General features: G+C 39.8%; 1 protein-coding gene across 1 annotated transcript in view; it reads left to right on the forward strand.

Moving 5' to 3' along the window:
• Positions 1-2,887: 2,887 nt before the first annotated feature.
• Positions 2,888-21,853, forward strand: part of LOC148525283 (4-galactosyl-N-acetylglucosaminide 3-alpha-L-fucosyltransferase FUT6-like) — an 87,481-nt gene continuing 68,515 nt past the window's right edge. Inside the window, exons 1-2 of the mRNA XM_088471084.1 lie at positions 2,888-3,194; positions 3,657-3,830. Of these exons, the coding sequence (XP_088327210.1) occupies positions 2,888-3,194; positions 3,657-3,830 (481 nt within the window). The remainder of the gene's footprint in view (positions 3,195-3,656; positions 3,831-21,853) is intronic.

Raw genomic sequence — 21,853 nt, forward strand, 5'->3', positions numbered from 1 at the left:
TGACGATTTTATGTTATATGTATTGTGTGTGTTATATGTATACTGGTATTTTGTACTTTTTTAGTCTTATCAACGCTCTATAATATAATATTGATTCCATAGATTTTCAGCAATTTATTTATTGTTAGATATATGATATATTATTACCAGTAATAAAGCCATACTTTGTTCATTATAGTATTGTGTATTATTACAGGTACTAGAGGTTAAGCACAAGTACTAGTTGCTCTCTTACTGGATTTATTACTTATAAAGTTTGTAATATACCTATTTATTTGCCAAGACAGCTGTATTAAGGGGACCAATTTAAAGACACCTGGTGTATAAACATAAGAGACATTATATTTTCTTTTTGCGTTAATGTTTTCTTTATGCCATTTTATTGTGATTTTTAATAGGATTATACACTGATATAATAGCAACTGGTTGCGACCCTTTTACTGTTACATTGTGCAATAAATTACTTTATATAAGTATTTTAGAGTATTTGAGTGTTTAATTCACATGCCAGACCTCTTTAATAATTAGTGCAAAAACTTATATATATTTATTGTTGCACTGTGTCTTTTTGGATACAGATTTGTGTGTAGTCACAAACACATAATAGTTTCTGCAGCTGTAAAAAAACTCTTAGTGATATCATATTTATACAATGGTTTAGTATAGTGCCTGATTTGAGTTTGTTTTGTGTATTTCTATAGTACTATATAAGCTAAATTAGCATTTAGTCCTGATATTCTTCCAAGATAGACAAACACTATTTAGTGCAGCCTCCCCATATATATATTTTTGTCTGTTTCACTACTACAGTTGAGGCAGCAGCTTATTAGTGCTAACATTGAAGGATTTGGATATATGTCTTTTTTGTGGTAATTCTGAGGACATAGTCTTTTGAAATTACTTTGACTGAGTAGAGTTTTCTCCATTAGTAGAATTATGAAAAGGGAGGAAATATATAAACATGTGCAGACCTTCCTGTCTACTAAAATTCAAGACAAAATGTGGTGATTGAAGTCACAGAAGAAAATTTCTGTACACTATATTTAAAACTGGAAAAATTAAAAACAGAGATCAAACAATGGTGGAAGATTACCAGCCTGAATCGGTATCTGGATAGCAATATGATCCCTAGGTGTCTCTGGATTCTGAAGAAACCTTGCAGTTTTAATAATTACAATTTCATGAAAAGATGGAAAAAGAAACTTGATGCTTGTTCTAGATTTCTAGAGAATTAATAAGACTAATTTTTGAGGATAGAGAACAATTTTTAAAAGAAATAGAAGACCAGAATGAACAGATAGAAAGGAAAATAGAACCAATAAAACATTTGGAGGATTGTAGAAATTTAGATTCACTTACAAATAAATTGAAAACGATAGAAGAAAAAATTATTGAACAAAAGAGGAGAACATTTATACGAGACCAAGAATATCACAAGAGAGATTGTAGATACTGGAAACAGAATCCATATTACGACACCCATTCTACTTATGACTGTTACACTTCCCAAAAATATAGAAAGGCTGAAGGAGTAATAACAACTTGAGCAAATGAAAGGTATCAATATCTAGAGATGAGATGGAATGATAGAGAGGAAGGGATAAATACGAGAAGATTTAGACCAGCAGAGAAAGATAGAGCTTACAATAAAGAGGGGGGATTTTTTTCAAGATAAAAACAGATCAAGAGGAATAGAAGAGAGGATGAGGAAGAACCCCCCACATAGAGAGAATGGAAGAAGAAAAGAACAGGGCAGCACAGACGGTGTAATGGTTAGCATTACTGCCTCACAGCACTGAGGTCATGGGTTAGATTCCCACCATGGCCCTACCTGTGCGGAGTTTGTATATTCTCCCTGTGCTTGCGTGGGTTTCCTCTGGGTGCTCTGGTTTCCTCCCACACTCCAAAAATATACTGGTAGGTTAATTGGCTCCCAACACAAATTAACCATAGTATGTATGTGTGTGCACATGTGATAGGGAATATAGAGTGTAAGCTCCACTGGGGCAGGGACTGATGTGAATGGCCAAAATATTTTCTGTAAAGCGCTGCGGAATATGTGTGCGCTATATAAATAACTGGTAATAATAATAATAATAATAATAATAATAATAATAATAATAAAATCAGACTCAAAGAACATTCAGATAGATAAATAATAATGGAATAAATGACCATCAAGAAAAATTGGGCACATCAGCATGGACACTGATGAACCAGATAGATTCCAAGATTAAATCAAACATGGGAGAAAGTTGTTGGACATCAGAAGAAGATGGAGATGCTGATGATTATATGGACACTTTTTAGAGATGGTACACAACCATGTTCCCAACCAGAATACGGGAGCATTCCCAAAGATTTTAGAGGTCCTGCTAGGATGAAACAGGATGAAAAGTAAAAAAAGAAGTTCTGCTACAAGCTGGAAAAATGAGGTGTCAAGACCAAGTCAAAAAAAGAAAAAAAAACAAAGGAACGAAGACACATCAGGATAGGGCATCTTCAACATAAGCTAAAACAAATTGAATAAAGCAGAAATAAGCCTATTAACTATGGGCTTGAAATTTGCCCCAATGAATAACTTACGTAAATTCGATACGTTAATAGATCTACACAAATTTATAAGAAAGCTAACATTAAAGAAATACTTCCATAAATGACAAAAATACTGTAAGAAGAAATGGGTACAGAAGGTCAGTATCTATTTATACATACTAAGTTACAAAATAAATCTACATTCTATCTGCAGAATCTTAAAGGACACTTTATTACCTCATTCCAGAAGCTTGTGGAAGAAGATATCAGAAAAATACCTAAGAATGTGAACAAGAAAAAGTGGAATCTTACAATAGAAGAAAAGTAATCCTTGAAGTCCCTTAATGAAAATATGAATATAGATATCAAACCCACGGCCAAAGGTGAGGGTATTGTGGTTATGGACAGAAGTACATATGAAGATCAGGCAATGAGACAGCTGAGGGATGATAAAACTTACTGCATCTTTAAGAACGATTCCACCAGAGAATATATTGAACTACTCCTTTCCCTCTTTAGAAGTCATTGGGAGAAGGGAATCTTAACAGAAAAAGAGTTTGAATATATCTGCCCAAAGAATCCTTTGATACCTCTGTTTTATCATCTACTGAAGGTGCATAAAAACTTGGAATCTCCTCTGGGTAAACCTATAGTAGCAGGTATTGGGTCACTTATGGTGAATCTGTCGGGCTATGTAGACACATTCCTACAACCCATTGTGAAATAACAGCAAGGGTACTTGAAAGACACCACACAGGTCCTGAATATGCTAGACTATAGAAAGAAAAAAAACTACTTGTTGGGAACATGTGATATTAAGTATTTATATACATGTATATTATAGAATATTTTGTGAAAATGTCAGGAAAAGATTGGGAGAACACTCTAACTTACAAACTGTCCAAATAGATTTCATAGTGGAGGCAATGGATTTTATTTTGAAACATAATTATTTTTTGTGCAAAGATACATTTTACTTACATCGAAAGGGAACAGTGATGGGGACACGTTTTGCCCCAACATATTTTTGGCACAATGGCATGTCGAAAATATTTGGACTAATGAAAGGTATAAGAAGAACATTTAAGTATGGGTAAGATATATAGATGACATAATTATAGTCTGGGAAGGCAAGAGGGAAGAATTTGAGACATTCATTGCAGAGATTAATAAGAACATGGTGAACTTGGAGTTTACAAGTGAGGTTAGTGAAAAAAGTGTGAATATCCTAGACCTCACCATTTTCCCAAAGGACAATAAATTGGAAACAAAGACATATACAAAGCCGATTGACTGTAAAAGTTACAGTACTTAGACACCACAAGCAATCACCACAGAGCAAGAATTAAGAATATCCCTGGATGCCAAGTACATTGTATAAAAAGAAACTGCTCTAGACAAGAAGACTATGAGATCCAATCTAAGGAATTAGTACAACAAATCAAAGATAAGAATTACAAAGAAGAAGAGTTGAAGATGGTGAATAATGTAGTGGAGAAGATCACGGAAGTTTACTAGAATATAAGAACAAAGAAAAGGAAGACCACAACTGCCCCTTGTTCACAACTAATTATTTGACACAAAGTAAATTGTTGGAGAAAAGCCTTTGTAAACATTGGCATATCTTATTAGGAGATGAGTGTCTACAAGATTATTTATCAGACCATCCAAGATTAGTACACAGAAAAGCACCCACTATTAGAAGTAGTCTGGTCAAAAGCCTATCAGAGAAAGAAAAGGAGGAAAAAGACCTGGTTGGTGGTTTTAAATAGAGGTTTCGTAAAATGTGGTAGATGTACTGCATGTAAAAAAAATGGGTAGCAGCAGCACCAAATCCATTAAAGGAATTAAGTCAAGAGCTAATAATAAAGAATTTAAAATTAGAGAAAATGTTACCTGCGACAGTTCAGGGGTGGTCTACTTGCTATACTTCCCATGCGGTATGCAATATATAGGAAAAACATCATAGCACACCAGTTCACTTTACAGAGACCCATGGAAGTGACCCATCCCAGTTAGAATTTGTTGGTCTAAAAAAGATCAAACAAAATTGGAGAGGAGACGCTATGGGGAAAGTTTTAGCAAAAGAGGAGGCTAAGATGATATTCAACTTGAAACTCTAGCTCCAAGTGACTCAATATGGAAATAGAAATTAAAACTTTTTTCTAGGTTTATAGAGTTTTTTTGTATATCTGTTAATTATTTACCAATAAATCTATATATTTATACATTGATATATTTATACATGTATATATTTTAGGACTCAATTTAATCATTATTTTATATACTTATATATATATATTAAGCACTTTAATGTACAATATGTTGTTATATGTCCAGTATGTTTTATAAATAGAAATATGAATGCAGCCCACATGTGCAGAATTCACATTAGCCTGATATTGAGATTTATCAGCAGTAAGGATGGATGTCTCGATGGGATGTGACAGTGAAGGGCGTAAGGAGGAACTTTTTAATACATGGAACCCAGGTGGGTATAAGAAAAAGCTGCCATATGTATTGGTATCTCTGCAATCCTGAGGAAACCAGCAGTATCAGGTGAAATGCATAGAGTTACTTATACTGCTGCCCCAAGCTGACAGATCAGGAAGGGGACTCGCAGCAGTTATCTGGATGCTATTCCTTAGAGGTATTTCTCCATTTATTCGGTTGCTCAGTGGTGAAAACAGACTTTGACCTAGAATTACATACCAACCAGCCAAGTGCTGTCACTGTCCTCCACATCGGGGAACTAGGAGGGTATCTCTTAATATTATAACTAGGGATGAGCGGGTTTGGATTTCTGAATTCCAACCCCCCCCCGAGCTCCCCCGATCCGAGCTGGGAACCGAGTCATGCTCAGGTTTTCCCACCTGGCTCGGATCTGAAACCGAGGCAAAATGTCATCATACCTCTGTCGGATTCTTGCGGGTTTTGGATTCTATAAAAGGTCCTTGTGTCAGTGCCATTTTTCACTCTGGCTGTGGACAGTGAAGAGGGAGGGTGTTGGTTTGCTGTGCTGGTGCTGCTCTTGTCCATAGGGGCTGTGTCCAAAGTCTTGTGCAGTGCTGTTGTCCCATAAAGGCTGTGTTATCCATAGAGGGAGGTTGGGGGTTGCTGTGCTGGTGCTGCTGTTGTCCATAGGGGCTGTGTACAAAGTCCATAGGGGCTGGCTGGGCTGTGTTGTGCAATGCTGTTGTCCCATAAAGGCTGTAGTCTTAAAGGGGTGCTGTAGTGTTGTCCAGGGGGTGCTCTGTCCATCAGGGGTGCTCCCCGCAAGAGCAAAAAAAATATATATTTTTTTGTTTGTGTGCGCATTAGTCGCACATGCATCAACAAAGTAGCAGCACCAAGCATGCACCTGTGTCATAAATAAAGGGCCGGCTGGTCAGTGCTCCAAAAAAAATAAAATAAATCTTTTTCTGCGTTTGTGACTTGTGTGCACCTTAGCCGCATGTGCATCAACAAAGTAGCAGTGCCAAGCGTGTGCCCATGTCATAAGTCAAGGGCCAGCTGGCTCATCTGTTGAAGGGTGGTGTAACCCCCCAAAGTGCCGGAAAAAAATTTAAATAAATTATTTTTCTGTTTGTGACTTGTGTGCGCCTGAGCCGCACGTGCATCAACAAAGTAGCAGCGCCAAGCGTGCGTCTGTGTCATAAGTCAAGGGCCGGCTGGCTCGTCTGTTGAAGGGTGGTGTTGCCGGAAAAAAGAAACAAAATATATTTTTCTGTGTTTGTGACTTGTGTGTGGCGTGCCTTAGCCGCACATGAATCAATAAAGTAGCAGCGCCAAGCATTCGATTGTGTCATAAGTCAAGGGGAAGCTGGTCTGTTGAAAGGTGGTGTAACCCCCAAAGTGGGCAAAAAATTAAAACATTTTAAAAATGTTTATTTCTCTGTGTTTGTGTGCGCATTAGCCGCACGTGCATCAACAAAGTAGCAGCGCCAAACGTGCACCTGTGTCATAAGTCAAAGGCCAGTTGGTCTGTTGAAGGGTGGTGTATCCCCTAAAGTGCCCAAAAAAATTAAAACATTTTAAAAGTGTTTATTTCTCTGTGTTTTTGTGCGCCTTAGCAGCATGTGCATCAACAAAGTAGCAGTGCCAAGCATGAGCCTGTGTCATAAGTCAAGGGCCGGCTGGTCTGTTGAAGGGTGGTGTAACCCCCAAAGTGCCCCAAAATTAAAACATTTTCTTTTTTTTTCTTTTTCTGTGTTTGTGTGCGTGTTAGCCGCACGTTCATCAACAAAGTAGCAGCGCCAAGTATGTACTCTTTAGGGCCTAGTTTTTCAAACTGCCTTCCTGTCTGCCACGGCAGTGCCACTCCTAGATGGGCCAAGTGTTTTTGCCGCCCACTTGTGTCGCTTACCATAGTCATCCAGCTACCTCAGTGCACCCTTTTTGCCTAAAAACAATATTGTGAGCTGTTAGGTGTTCAGAATAAACTGGAAATTAGTGGAAATTAATGTTATTGATGTTAATAATAGCGTAGGAATAAAAAAAAAACAAATTCTGTGATTTTAGCTGTTTTTATGCTTTTTTACTAAAAAATATAGATCGAAAACACAAAACCCAGAACCAAAAACACGGAAGGGTGGTTTTGGAAAGAAAACAATCCAGATCCAAAACACGAAGAAAGATCCAGATCCAAAACCAAAACACAAAAAGTGGCCGGTACACACCCCTAATTATAATGAGTGATTGCTCATCATAATAATAGTGCCTAGGCTAGCGTGTAAGCTGGCAATTGTAAAACACTTCATTGCTTATATTAATGTGAACATTGACTATCTACATTAACATCAGTGCTACTGTCTATGTGGAACCTGCTAAGGGTTATACCACCCATTTTTGGGGGGGAACCACATTTTTTTTATAAGGATCCAAACTCCTGATGATTTTATGTTATATGTGTTGTGTGTGTGATATGTATACCAGTATTACGCATTTGATTAGTCTTATCAATGCTCTATAATTTATTACTGATTCCATAGATTTTTCATCGATTTATTTGTTGTTATATATATATGATATATTATAACTAGGGATGTGCGCTGACCCCCGTGTTTTTGTTTTGGTTTTGGATCTGTATCTCCTTGTATTTTGGATCTGGATTTGGTTTTGCCTTGCAGTTTTTTTTTTTTGTTTCGGATCTGTATTTTTTTTTTTAATTTATAAAAACAGCTAAAATCACATAATTAGTTTTTTTATTGTTCCTACAGTATTATTATCCTCAATAACATTAATTTCCACACGTTTCCAGTCAATTTTGACCACCTCACAGCTCACAATATTGTTTTCATCCAGTTTAGGCCCAAAATTTATTGTTAGATATATGAAATATTAAATAGAAATAAAGCCATACTTTGTTCATTATAGTATTGTGTATTATTACAGGTAGTAGTTGCTCTCTTACTAGAATTATTGATAATTATAATCCAACTTGCTAAAACATATATAAATATTATAGATGAGCGGGTCCGGTTCTCAGAGAACTGGACCTACCTGAACTTCCAGATCCGAGGCGAGAACCAAGGCAAAACGTCATCCTCCCGCTGTTGGATTCTCGCGGATTTTTGATTCTATAAATGTCCCAGTGATCGGCTCCATTTTCACTCAGGATGTGGAAAGTGAACTGACCAGACATGTTGCTGTCACTTGTCCTGTCATGGTCTGGGGCTGAAGGCTGCTGCTGTGTTGTCCATAAATGGGCTGGGGCTGCAGTATATAATGGGGGCTTCAGTGGGTGCTGCAGCTGCTGTGTCACTTGTCCTGTCAATCAAGGGGCTGCTGCTGTTATTATATTATACATAACGGCCGCTGTTGTTGTCCTGTCTATCAAGGCACCAGGGTTGCAGGGGTGCTGTGTTGTCTAGGGGGGTTCTCTGTCAGTCAGGAGTGCTCTTCCCCAGTGTAAAAAAAAATAAAAGTGCTTTTTTTTAGTTAGCAACTTAGCTGCACTATTATTGTTTGGTGATACTGCTGGCCAGACTGCAGTTTATAGTCCACGTATCTGTGACTCTGCATGTGGTTGTCTGCACTCGGCAGAGGTGCTTTGTTATCCATAAAGAAGGGGTGCTGTATGTGTTGTTCATCAAGGGGCTGCTGCCTCATTCAAGGGTGCTAATCCCCAGTGTAAAAAAAATAAAAGTACTTTTTTTTGTGTGTGTGTGTGCGTTAGCAACTTAGCTGCACTATTATTTGTACAGTGACACAGCCGCAGTTTATCACCCCATATTTTGACTCTGCAGGTTGTCTGTCCACACTAGGCAAGGGTGCTTTGTCCATCAAGAAGGGGTGCTGTCTGTGTTGTTCATCAAGGGGCTGCTATCTCATTCAGGGGTGCCTTTCCCCAGTGTGAAAAAAATAAAAAAGTTATATTAAATTAATAATATCAATATCAATCCACAAACAAGAAAACAGCAATATTTTTTTTCTGTGTGTGCGTTAGCAACTTAGCTGCACTATTATTGAACAGTGACACTGCCGCAGTTTATCGTCCACGTATTTGTGACTCTGCAGGTGGTCTGTCTGCACTTGGCAGGGGAGCTTAGTTGTCCATCAAAAAGGGGTTCTGTCTTTGTTGTTTAACAAGGGGCTGCTGCCTCATTTATGCTCTTACCCAGTGTCAAAAAAAATATTGTTTGGTGATACTGCCGGTCAGACTGCAGTGTAAGTTTGTTGATATGGAGGACAATTAATTGAGAGGAGAGTAGGAACAACATACCAGGCTTTCAGCTGCTGCCAGCAGTCATGATGATGATGCAAGGCCGTCAACGTCATCTACGAAGGCTGATGCCCAAGAGCTTAAATTAAAATCAATGTTTTACAGTGTTAAAGAAAAAAATTTAAAAGCTAAGTTAGCTGCAGAGAAACAATAAAATGGCAATATACCATTTACTACATGAAGTGGCAAGGAAAGTATAAGGCTTTGGCTTTTATTTATGACTGATCATTCTGCATCTTACGATGATGTAAGCCCTTCTCCCTGTAGACGTGTCAAAAAAATTTAGATCACTAAGGCACATGAACCAACTATGTGCTCAGAAAAGTCGCAGATCCCCAAGGAGAGTCCAAGTGTGTCTGCATTTGCCATGTGTGAGCCTGACCTTTCTAATTCTGTACTTGAGTGGGATTCTCCTTAACTTGTGTGCACTCTGCAAATGTGGGGATGAGCAGCACAAGTCAACATGCTGACGTAGAAATTGAGGATGCTTCTGCGGGATTGCCCCAGCAGGATTAGGAGGATATTTCTGTAGTTGGCGCTAACAAGGATGATGAGGATGTTGTTGATGAAGGGGATGTTGATGCCGAGGATGTTGTTTGTGTAAATCAAGCAACAGTTGTTGCCCATGGTATGAAAAAGAACATTGTTGTCATGCCGTGGCAAAAGACAAATATATCCACTTCTCATGTGTGGAATTATTTCCACCCATATCCGGGCAACAGTTGTCAAGCCATCTGTAACATTTGCCAAGCAAGAGTGAGTAGAGGTAAGGACCTTAACCATCTAGGAACCTCCTCCCTGTCATGTCACTTGCAGCACACTCATCAGATTCAAAATTGTTTTTTCAAATTCAGAAACTTTGGCTAAAAATGTATCAATCAGTCCAGTATGACCTAGCTGTTCCCTTCTCTCTGTTAAATCCAAGCATCTGCAATTTCCATCACCAACACCTGCATCATCATCAACATCCTCAATCATGATCGGAAGTAGTCCTGTATCCAATTTCATAAGAATGACTGACTCCTTTCCTATCTGTAATTCCTTAGAAGGATCCTTGAGTGCTATGCCTGTTGCTGCTGCTGCTGCTGCTGTGAGTGGATGTTCATCCCCGAGGAGGACCAGGAAGAAGACTACTTTTAGTAGTTTAACAAAACAATGACTGTCAAACAATCCTTGTGTGAGGGAACAAGTATGACAGCAGTCACCCAGTGGCACAGCAAATTACTGATGCCATAACAGCTATGCTGGTATTAGATGTGCGTCCTGTATCCGCCATTAATGCAGTGGATTTTAGACATTTAATTGAGGTCCTCTGTCCCCGCTACCATGTCCCTTCTAGATTCCACTTCACTTGAACAGTATTTCCCAGTCTGTACAATGACATTAAATAAACCTTATTATTGTCCTCTGAAATGCCATAATGTCCACTGTCCAATTAACCACAGATATGTGGACAAGTGGGACAGGGCAAACTAAAGAATACATGACTATAACAGCCCACTGGATAGGTGTATTGCCTACCAACAGTGCAAACAGCAACAGCAGCAGCATCTAAGAAATGCCAGCTCATTCAGAGGAAGGCTATTCTGTGTATCACTGGTTTCACTCAGAGGCATACCGCTGAGAACCTCTTAGAAAAACACAGGTAAATCATTGCAAAATGACTTACACCGCTTGAACTCTCCTCGGTATTTGTGATTTCTGACAATGCCACCAATATTGTGCAAGTATTACATCTGGGTGAATTCAAATGCGTCCAATGTTTTGCTCACACAATTAATTTGGTGGTGTAACATTTTTTAAAAAATGACAGGGGCATGCAGGAGATGCTCACGGTGGCCCGAAAAATTTCAGGATATTTTCGACATTCAGCAACCGCATGTCGAAGCTTGCAACATCAGCAAGTACTATTAAATTTGCCCTGCCAACAGCTGAAGCAAAAGGTAGTAACCAGGGGGAATTCTACCCTCTATATGCTTCAGCAGATGGAGGAGCAGCAAAGGCCATTCAAGGCTACAAAGTGGCCTATGATATAGGGAAAGGAGTGGGATTGCACCTTAGTCAAGCACAGTGGATAATAATTTCCATGTTGTGCAAGGTTCTCAAACCCTCTGAACTTGCCACATGTGAAGTTAGTACAGACACTGCCAGCTTGAGTCAGGTCAATCCCCTAATCAGACTTTTGCAAAAGCAGCTGGAGAAACTGAAGGAGGAGCTGAAATGGAGTGATTCCGCTAAGTATGTTGGACTTGTAGATCAATCCCTTCATTAACTTTGCCAGGATCCAAGGATCTTCAATCTCTTGAAATCAGATCACTATATTTTGGCAACCATACTTGATCCTAGGTTTAAGTCATACCTTGTGTCTTTCTTTCCGATGGACATAAATCTGAACAGATGCAAAGAGCTGTTGGTCAAAAATTTGTGAGCTCAAGCAGCACGTGACACGGCAGCATCTCCTCCTTCAGTTTCTGCGCTGCCAGGAAAAAACTAAATTTTTCTAAGAGACCCACTGCTGATGATGCAGATCAGTGATCAAAACCTAATGACATTTGGTTGGGTCTGAAAGAACTGCCTACAATTAGTGACATGTCTACCATGACTTTGTCTGATATGGTCACCATTCAGAGAATGGTGGATGATTATTTTAGGGATAGCATCCAAATAGGCATGTCAGACAGTCTGTTTCACTACTGGCAGGAAAAAAAGGCAATTTGGAGTCCCTTACACAAACTGGCTTTGCTTTACTTAAGTTGCCCACTCTCTAGTGTGTACTCTGAAAGAGTATTCAGCGCAGCCGGGAACCTTGTCAGTGATCGGCATAGGAGGTTACTTCCCCAAAATGTGGAAAAGATGATGTTCATCAAAATGAATTACAAATTCCACGAGGAAGAACTTTACTGGCAATTAAGTAAAAACAATACAGAGGCACCTGTAATGGTGGATTCCAGTGGGGACAAAATAATATTGTCTGAAGAAAAGGATGTACACACTAATGGGGATGATGATGACGATGATGACATCTGATTTTACCTATGTTGTAAAGTCAGTTTGTGTGTGGGATCATTGCCACCAATGTCCACTGCGCATTAGCAGCTTGGTTTGTGGGGGTCCAAACAAACCAATCATTTCAGCCGCAAGTGGCAGTCCCTGTCACTGAAGTGATTGGATTGTTAAACTGTGAATATCCTGTTTCACATATATATATGTGCTGTTTGGGGCACTGCTGCCTGACATTTTTAATTTTATGGTTTATGAATGTCCAGAACTTGTAATGGCCGCAGACAGCATCTCCTGTATGCCCCTTTATTTATTTATTTTTAATTCTGAACCAACAAGTTGATGGGGTGGGCAAATATGAGCAGAAGCACAGAGCATCTTCCTGCCAGGATGTGTGCAATAATGTGCAAATACGTGTAATACAAAAATTAGTTTTGTATATTGGTCACATACATACATATTTACATGGTACAGTGCGTAAAGCAGGCTGAGGTAACCTGAAGCACACCACCTGTTGTTGTCAAATAACTTCCAGTAGGCCCAGCAAACATCACAGATGCTGGGAGTTTTAGTTCAGCTGGGGAACAACAGGCTGCTTACCTCTGATGTAAACAGCAAGTCTTGGTCCCATTATCTCTAACAACCTCCCTGATTACAAAGTAAACATCTGTTTACAGTATGTTCTAGCAGCATCTCCACAAGCAAGGCCACCTCATTTCTATTAGATGTATAAAAAATTAAAAAACCTCCTCCAAATGAAATATGTCTTTTAGGAACTGAAAAACTTGATCCTAGATTGATCTTCCCTCAGAATTTTTTTTAAGAATCAAAACATTAAAATAAATAAATTAGAAACGAATCAATCCTTGTGTCCTTTCCCTGTCTTCAGTCCATAAACATATTCCAACTCCGTCAGGCCTCTGACCTAGTTAAGGAAAACATACTTGGTTTTTAAAATTCCTAGGGGTCGTAAAGGTTAATAAACTGCCATCCTCTCTACCACTGCAATGCCACTTTGTGCCATGTTGAAAGCTGAACTGCCACATGTTAGTGCCTGCCACTGCTGTCGCTTAGCTTAATCATCCAGCTAGCTGGATGCAACCTTTTGGCCCTAAACTAGATAAAAAAAATCAATATTGTGAGCAGTGAGGTGGCCACAATTGACTGGAAATAAATCTTATTGAGGTTAATAACACTGTAGGAACAAAACAGGCCCAAATTATGTGATTTTAGCTGTTTTTATTTTTAGAAAAAAATACAGATCTAAAACCAAACACGCAAGGGGCGGTTTTGGCAAAACCAAATCCAGAATCAAAACACAAGAAGAAACAGATCAAAAACCAAAACACGGGGGTTGGTGCACATGCCTAATAAATATAAGTCTCATGCAGAATGTCCTTAGTGTTTGTTTTCCAGCACAGTGATATTTCCTCAATAGAAAGATGTAATATCATCAGGTTAAAATTAAAACCTACCCAGTGTGTGTTGTATCAGCAATGAGGAACATATGAACAGATCCATGGGGACTGTCCCATCATTTACATTCATTAATCCACTTCTTCATAATCTTGCTGATGTTGTGTGTAGATAAATATCTGTCATTGACTCAAATGTATAATACAAAAAAATATTTTCTGTATGCAGTATCATGTAGATTTATAAATGTATTGGTAAAATAAGATAAAACTGGGGGAAGGACCAAAAGGCCACACAGTTATACGCTAACAGTAGTCTATAATGATCATTCTTAGTGCAGTAGATCTGTATAGAAATATCAGCAAGCGCCAGCAGAAGAGTTCCACTGCTCACGGGTACAGTGTAAATGGCGCCAACACGGGAATTACCTGGGTCAGCGCTGCAGTGTGAAATGGGTCTGTCCTGGGTCTGACTCGATTTAGAAGCGTGTTCGGACCTGGGTCTTTGATGGAAAAGAGGTATTTGTGTCAGAACTGCTTTTTAGGTTTGTTCTGTTAATGGATGTCTTAAGGAAGTATCTATTAAATGCTATTTTTCTAGTGAATTTCTGAAGGTCAAGCTCTCTGCTTATGAGACTGAATGTAGGTGTCTGGATTATCCTCTTCAGTAGCCTCAGGTAGGTACTGTATTTGTTTGCTCTGCTGTTGGCTCATCATTTGCATCCAAATGATACAAAAATAAAAGTTTAATTTACAAATGTCAGGTTTGTACACCTGTAATGTTAGAACTACATGTTAATGGATAAGATGTTTGATTGATTGTCATAAAAATACCTGCATTCATTATATTGTACTGTTGACTTTTACCTGAGTAATCTTGTGCAGAGAATTGTAGTTCGAAGTCTATATACCTCATACCTATAATCTCCTATTCACAGGAAAGAGCTACATTTTGTGGAAGACACCAACAGTCACCTATGTATGGCAGTGTCTCTTGTGTATTATTTTTTTTAGACTATTTTTAAAATCCTACCTTTGAACAAAGATAAAATATGTTTTTAAAAATGTGAAACTAAAGTAAGTGAATATGTCAACATATTGTGTCGACATTCTAAACATGTCAACATTCTTACCTTGTCGACACTATGGTGTTTATATTTTGTCTACATTCTGACAGCCTCATTTATCAATGAGTTTATCACTGAAATATAGTGCACTGCGAGGACTTCAGTGTAAAAAACTGGCATGTGACGTGTACTATGACGCTGGCTGTTAATTATGCACGCCTCAAATGGCGTTGAAACACTCAGGCACCTCCACTCCCCCGTTATTAGAGACCTGCCCCTGTTAACACCCACAAACAGCCTCTCCTGTCACTCATTACACTGGGCTTTCTTTGCTGGGCGAGCGAGAGGATTCCGATTGCTGTAAGTAGTTTGCGCAGGTGCAGAACGAAGCGTGTGCATCCGCAGTAGCTTAACATCAGCCACGTATGAGTGAGCGGCCGCTTGCGAACAGGTCTGAATGAGCTCCTTATTCTGGAGGGGCACTCTGTTTATTATCAAGGCCTTAAAAAATACAAATACAGTACAGTCAAACATTCCAATGTTCGGCTTACTATTCAGGGTTTTTTACCTTTTGTAAAAAAATGTAAAGTTATGTATTTACTTTTGAGATTGCTCTAGAACATTTGCATTGAAAGTTCCTATTCTACATTGTATAACAATGTGTCTAAAATAGTAAGGATTCTGATTAAACAGCTTTTTTAGCTGGATTGTTAATAGGAAAATTTTTTATTTTGGGGTCTAAAAAGTAAATTCGATCTATGTTAAACAAATGTGTATAATAACTAGATTTAGCTAGGTCACATAACTATTGAATTATTTTTTTTAGATTTTTGCAATCATTAAAGGGAAATGTTAGAATTTGTTTTGCATTTTCTTTACATTTATTTGTCAATAGTGATTTAGAATAATTGAAAAATGATTTTTAAAATAATTTTGAGCACAAAGTACTATTAACCGCAAATGTACCCTTTATTTTCTAACACAGAATGTCCACGTCTATAGCTTGGCCAACATCATGCAGGTCATCTGGCAATTCCTGTGGAGAGACATGAGAAAGACCTAATCAGTGCCCCTTTATTTCTATTAAGTCCTACAGCAACAGATCTTGACTTGCGGTCTGATTCAGAGATGGACGCTAATGCGATCACAGCTGCGATTTCATATGCAACACAGCTATGAAAATATGCTAATGTTAGCAAACATCACCTGAGCATACAGACGCCCTCTGCTGCCTTCTTACCAGCTTGCGACAATGCATACCTGCTTAAATATTGGTAACATCGCCGCACATCGGCAGCCATCTTGGCCTTGCGGCAGGTCAGACCTGCCGTAGCCTTGGAGGCTCTTCTTTAGACACGCAGAGCTGCGTATGCACTCGCAGTGGCTAATTTATGCATGCCCCTGTAACGGCGTTTAAATGGATAGACACGTCTGTGTTTCTCGGACCACCCCATGTCACCACCCCCAAACACTGACAACCTGTCACTCACTGCGGTGGATTCCTATGTGCATCCATGTTCGCAGTGTGATCACAGGGCCTGATTCTGACCCGCTCGCGAGCGCTGAGCACTCGCAAGCGGGTCGATGGTGCCATAGTGCGCTTGCGCACGACGGAGGGAGCTCCGTCATGCGCATGTGCAAGACCCAAATACCGACAGGGTAGCCGTCGTTAAGGGTCTCGCACCAAAGGGGGCGTGCTGTTGATGGTGAGTGACAGCACGCCCCCTTTGGTGGGCGTGCCGAGGGCGTGGCTGCCAGACGGAGGTGTTCCCATGGGAACGCTTACTGTCTGGGTCCGGCCCCATTGACATCACTAGTGATGTCAGTGGGAGTGATTTTGGCTCTGAAAGAGCCAAAATCACTCCAGGGCTTGCGGTCACCGAGACCCTACCAGTCATCATCAATCTGGGCCCAAGTTCTAGACCCAAAAAATAACCACAAAAAAAATAGTATGTTTTGTCAATTTATTTTCTGTGTGTGTGCGTGTTAGGCTTAGCTGCATAAGATCAAGATACAGCCAGCAATGCAATTTGCAATCTAGTGCTGCCCGACTCCAGTCGTCATCAATCTGTGCTCTGGGCCCAAGTTCTGGACCTGAAAAAAAAACACAAAAAAATAGTCTTTAGTCAATTTATTTTCTGTGTGTGTGCATGTTAGGCTTAGCCGCACAAGATACAGCAATGCAACCTAGTGCTACCTGACTCCAGTCATCATCAATCTGTTCTCTGGGCCCAAGTTCTGGACCCGAAAATAAAACAAAAAAAAAATAGTCTATAGTCAATTTATTTTCTGTGTGTGTGTGTTAGGCTTAGCCACACAAGATACAGCAACGCAACCTTTTGCTGCCTGACTCCAGATGTCATCAATCTGTGGTCTGGGCCAAAGCTCTGGACCCGAAAACCCCCCCACAAAAAAACTGTATCTTTTGTATATGTATTTTCTGTGTGTGTGTACTTGTTAGGCTTAGCTGCACAAGATCAAGATACAGCGAGTAACGCAAGTTGCAACCTAGTGCTGCCCCGACTCCAGTCGTCATCAATATGTGCTCTGGGCCCAAGTTCTGGACCCCCCCCCCAAAAAATGTGTCTTTTGTATAGTTTTTTGTGTGTGTGGACAACAACACGTGTGTGAATTTTGTAACAGCACCTTGGCCACACTATTGGTGTTTGTGACACTGCTTCAAGACTGCAGAAAATATGGAGGGCTGTTACATGACAGGAGAGAAAGGCCAAGAACCACATGTAGCTGCCGCCAGCAGTCATCATGATAATGCAAGGCCATCAACTTCCTTGTCCTCTATGAAGGCCCATGCCCCAGGGCTTAAGTAAAGCCAAGGATATGGTAAAGCTACTTTTACTGTAGTAAAGTAAAAAAATCGAAAGGCAGGTTGCCTTTAGATAAACAAAAACTTGCCAATATGCCATTCACTACACGAAGTGGCAAAGAAAGGATAAGGCCCAGGCCTTTATTTATGATGACTGCTGGTTCTGATTCTGATACCCCTTATGCTTGTAGTAGTAGTGGTGGTACCATTAAAAAATGTAAAGTTGTTAAGAAGAGTAAGACAGCTCCTGAAAAACCAACTGTGTGCCCTGAGAAATCGAAATCACAAATCCCCGAGCAGAGTGCAAGTATGTCCGCGGTTGCCATGTGTGAGCCAAACCAAAATACTAGTGTACTGGAGGTTCCTCCAAGTTCCAACATTTGTGGGCCCTCTGTAAATGTGGGGAAGGGCAGTCAACATCTTGCAGACGTAGCCAATGATGATGCTTCTGTGGAATTGCACATGGAGGAGGAGGATATTTTGGTAGTTGAAGGTGCTAAGGATGATGAGGATGTTGAGGATGAAGATGTTGGTGATGAGGATGTTGATGATGAAGATGTTGGTGATGAGGATGTTGATGCCGAGGATGTCCTTTGTGTAAGTAAGGCAACAGCTGTTGCCCATGGATTGAAAAAGCCAAAGCCCATTGTTGTGGTGCTGGGGCAAAAGACAAGAAAATCCACTTCTCATGTTTGGAACTATTACCACCCAATCCGTACAACAGTTATCAAGCCATATGTAACCATTGCCAAGCAAGAGTGAGTAGAGGGAGGGTCCTAAACCACCTAGGAACCTCCTCCTTGTTATGTCACTTGGAGTGCATTCATCAAATATCAAAGTGTATGTCGCCAAGTTCCAAAACTCAAAACGTAACAAGTCCAGTGTCACTTACCTGCTCCCTCTCTGTGGGATCCAAGCACCTTCAATCTCCAAAACCAACACCTGCATCATCAATGTCCTCATTCGTCATCGGGAGTATTCCTGCTGCATCCATAGTTGCTATTCAAAGCATGATTGACTCCTCTCTTATTCCTCAGAAGGATCCTTGATGACTATGCTTGTTGCTGTGAGTGGATCTTCATCCCAGAAGGGGACCAGGAGGAAGACTACTTGTAGTGTATCCTCCAAAAAACAATTAACTGTCAAGAAATCATTTGCAAGGGCAAACAAGTATGACAGCAATCACCCAGTTGCACAGCAGATTACTGACGCCATAACAGCTATGCTGGTATTAAATGTGCATCCAGTATCCGCCATTACTGCAGTGGGTTTTCAACAGTTAATTGAGGTCCTGTGTCCTCACTACCAGATCCATTCCAGATTCCACTTTGCTAGAACAGCAATTCTAAGTCTGTACAAGGATATTAAAAAAAACCTTATTAATGTCCTCAGAAATGCCTATGTACCCACTGTCCACTTGACCACTGATATGTGGACAAGTGGGACAGGGCAAACTAAGGATTACATGACTGTGACAGCCCACTGGGTAGGTGTGTTGCCTACAACAGCAACAGCAGCAGCATCACCTACCAAAAGACAGCTGATATACAGGCAGGCTACTCTTTGTATAACTGGTTTTACTTAGAGGCATACAGCTGAGAACCTCTTAGAAAAACTCAGGGAAATCATTGCTAAATGGCTTACCCCACTTGGACTCTCCTCGGGATTTGTGATTTCGGGCAATGCCACCAATATTGTGAGAGCATTACATCTGGGCGAATTCCAACACATCCCATGTTTTGCTCACACAAATAATTTGGTGGTGAAACAGTTTCTAAAAAATGACAGGGTCATGCAGGAGATGCTCTCCACGGCCCACAAAATATCTGGATATTTTAGACATTTGGTAAACGCTTGTCGAAGATTGCATGACCAGCAGGTACTGTTAAATTTGCCCTGCCATGAGCTGAAGCAAGAGGTAGTAACTCGGTGGAATTCTACCCTCTATATGCTGCAGCGGAGGGAGAAACAGCAAAAGGCCATCCAGGGCTATACAACAGCCTATGACATAGGCCGTGGAGGGGGAATGCACCTTACTGAAGCGCAGTGGAGAATAATTTCCGTGTTGTGCAAGGCTCTCAAACCCTTTGAACTTGTCACACGTGAAGTAAGTTTAGACAATGCCAGCTTGAGTCAGGTCATTCCCCTTATCAGACTTTTGCAAAAACAGCTGGAGAAACTGAAGGAGGAGCTGAAATGGAGCAATTGCGCAAGGTATGTCGGACTGGTGGATTAAGCCCTTGATTCACTTCACCAGGATCTAAGAGTCGTCAATCTATTGAAATCTGAAATATATATATTGGCGACCATTCTGGATTCTAGGTTAAAGTCCTACCTTGTGAGTTTTTTTCCAACAGACCAAAATCTAAAACTATGCAAAGAGCTGTTGGTAAAAAAATTGTCAGCTGCAGCCACACGTGAAACACCATCATCTCCTCCTTCAGTTTCTGCAGCTGCCTGGAAAAGACTCAATTTTCCTTACAGAATGCCTGCTGGTCATGCAGATCATTCACCAAAAAATGACATCTGGTCAGGCTTGAGAGAACTGCCTACTAGTGACATGTCTTCTACGTGACTATGTGTGATATGGCCTCCATTCACAAAATGGTGGAGGACTATTTCAGAGATAATATCCTAATAGGCATGTCAGACAGTCCCCTTCAGTACTGACAGGAAAAAGAGGCAATTTGGAGTCCCATACACAAACTGGCTTTGCATTACTTAAGTTGCCCACCCTCCAGTGTGTACTCCGAAAGAGTTTTCAATGCAGCTGGTAACCTTGTCAGTGATCGGCATAGGAGGTTACTTCCCCAAAATGTGGAAAAGATGATGTTCATTAAAATGAATTACAAATTCCACGAGAAAGACCTCTACCAACAATTGCATAAAAAAATTACAAAGACGCCTATGATGGATTCCAGCAGGGACGAATTAATATTGTGTGAAGAAGAGGATGTACACACTGATGGGGATGACGAGGATGAGGACGACGACAACTTTTAATGTAAAGCCATTTTGTGTATGGGATCATTTTAATATCCGTGTCCAATGCACATTGGCAGCTAGTTTTATGGGGGTCCAAACAAACCATTCATTTCAGCCACAATTGCCAGTCCTTGTCACTGAACTGATTGGTTTGTTAAACTGTGAATGTCCTGTTTCGTATACAACATAAGGGTGCGTGGGAGGGCCCAAAGACTATTCCATCTTGCACCTTTTTCCTGTCCATTATGTGCTGGTTGAAGCATTGCTGCCTGACATTTTAAATTAATGTTATGGTTGGTTTAGGAACGAATGATTTGTTTTTAATTTAATTTAGCATCAGTTTTACAGCCAGGGGCTGAACCAATGAATTTCTTTTTATTAATTTTTCAACCAAGGGCTGCACCCAATGAATAGTTTTTTACTGTTTTAACTAAATTATTGTTAATTATTCAGCTCGGGGCTGCACCAATGAATTGTTTTTTAATTAATTTATTATCAATTTTACAGCCAGGCGCTGCACCAATGAATAGTTTTTTACTGTTTTAACTAAATTATTGTTAATTATTCAGCCCGGGGCTGCACCAATTAACTGTTTTTTAATTAATTTATTATCAATTTTACAACCATGGGCAGCACCAATGAATTTATTTTTATTATTAATTATTCAGCCCGGGGCTGCACCAATGAATTGTTTTTTTTATTTATTTATTATCAATTTTACAGCCAGGAGCTGCACCAATGAATTGTTTTTAATTAATTTATTATAAATTTTACAGCCAGGGGCTGCACCAACTATCAACTATCAATTCTTCAATCCTCAAGGGTATCCCAACCATCATCTTTGCACAGTCCTCAACTTTTATTAATTATTATATCAATCAGTTTTGAGCCAGCAAACTGGATGCAACCTTTTGGCACTTTAACTAGATGAAAAAATCAATATTGTGAGCTGTGAGGTGGTCAGAATTGACTGGAAACAAGTGGAAATAAATGTTATTGAGGTTATTAATACTGTAGGAACAAACAAAGGCCCATTTTATGTGATTTTAACTGTTTTTTTTATTTTATTTTTTAAAATCCAGATCCAAAACCAAAACACGAAAACAAAACACGGAGGTGAGGTTTTGGCAAAACCAATCCAGATCCAAAACCAGGGGAGATCCAGATCCAAAACCAAAACACGAGGGTCGGCGCACATCTCTAATTAAAATTCTGGTAAGGTTCGAACTCCATGCTTCAGATGGCATGCTAAAGATGCAGGCATGATGGCAGGTCAAATAACTCACTTTTGTCAATATATGCC

The sequence above is a fragment of the Taudactylus pleione genome, unplaced genomic scaffold (genome assembly GCF_031769625.1).
Source record: "Taudactylus pleione unplaced genomic scaffold, aTauple2 ptg000109l, whole genome shotgun sequence".
Lineage (NCBI taxonomy): Eukaryota > Metazoa > Chordata > Amphibia > Anura > Myobatrachidae > Taudactylus > Taudactylus pleione.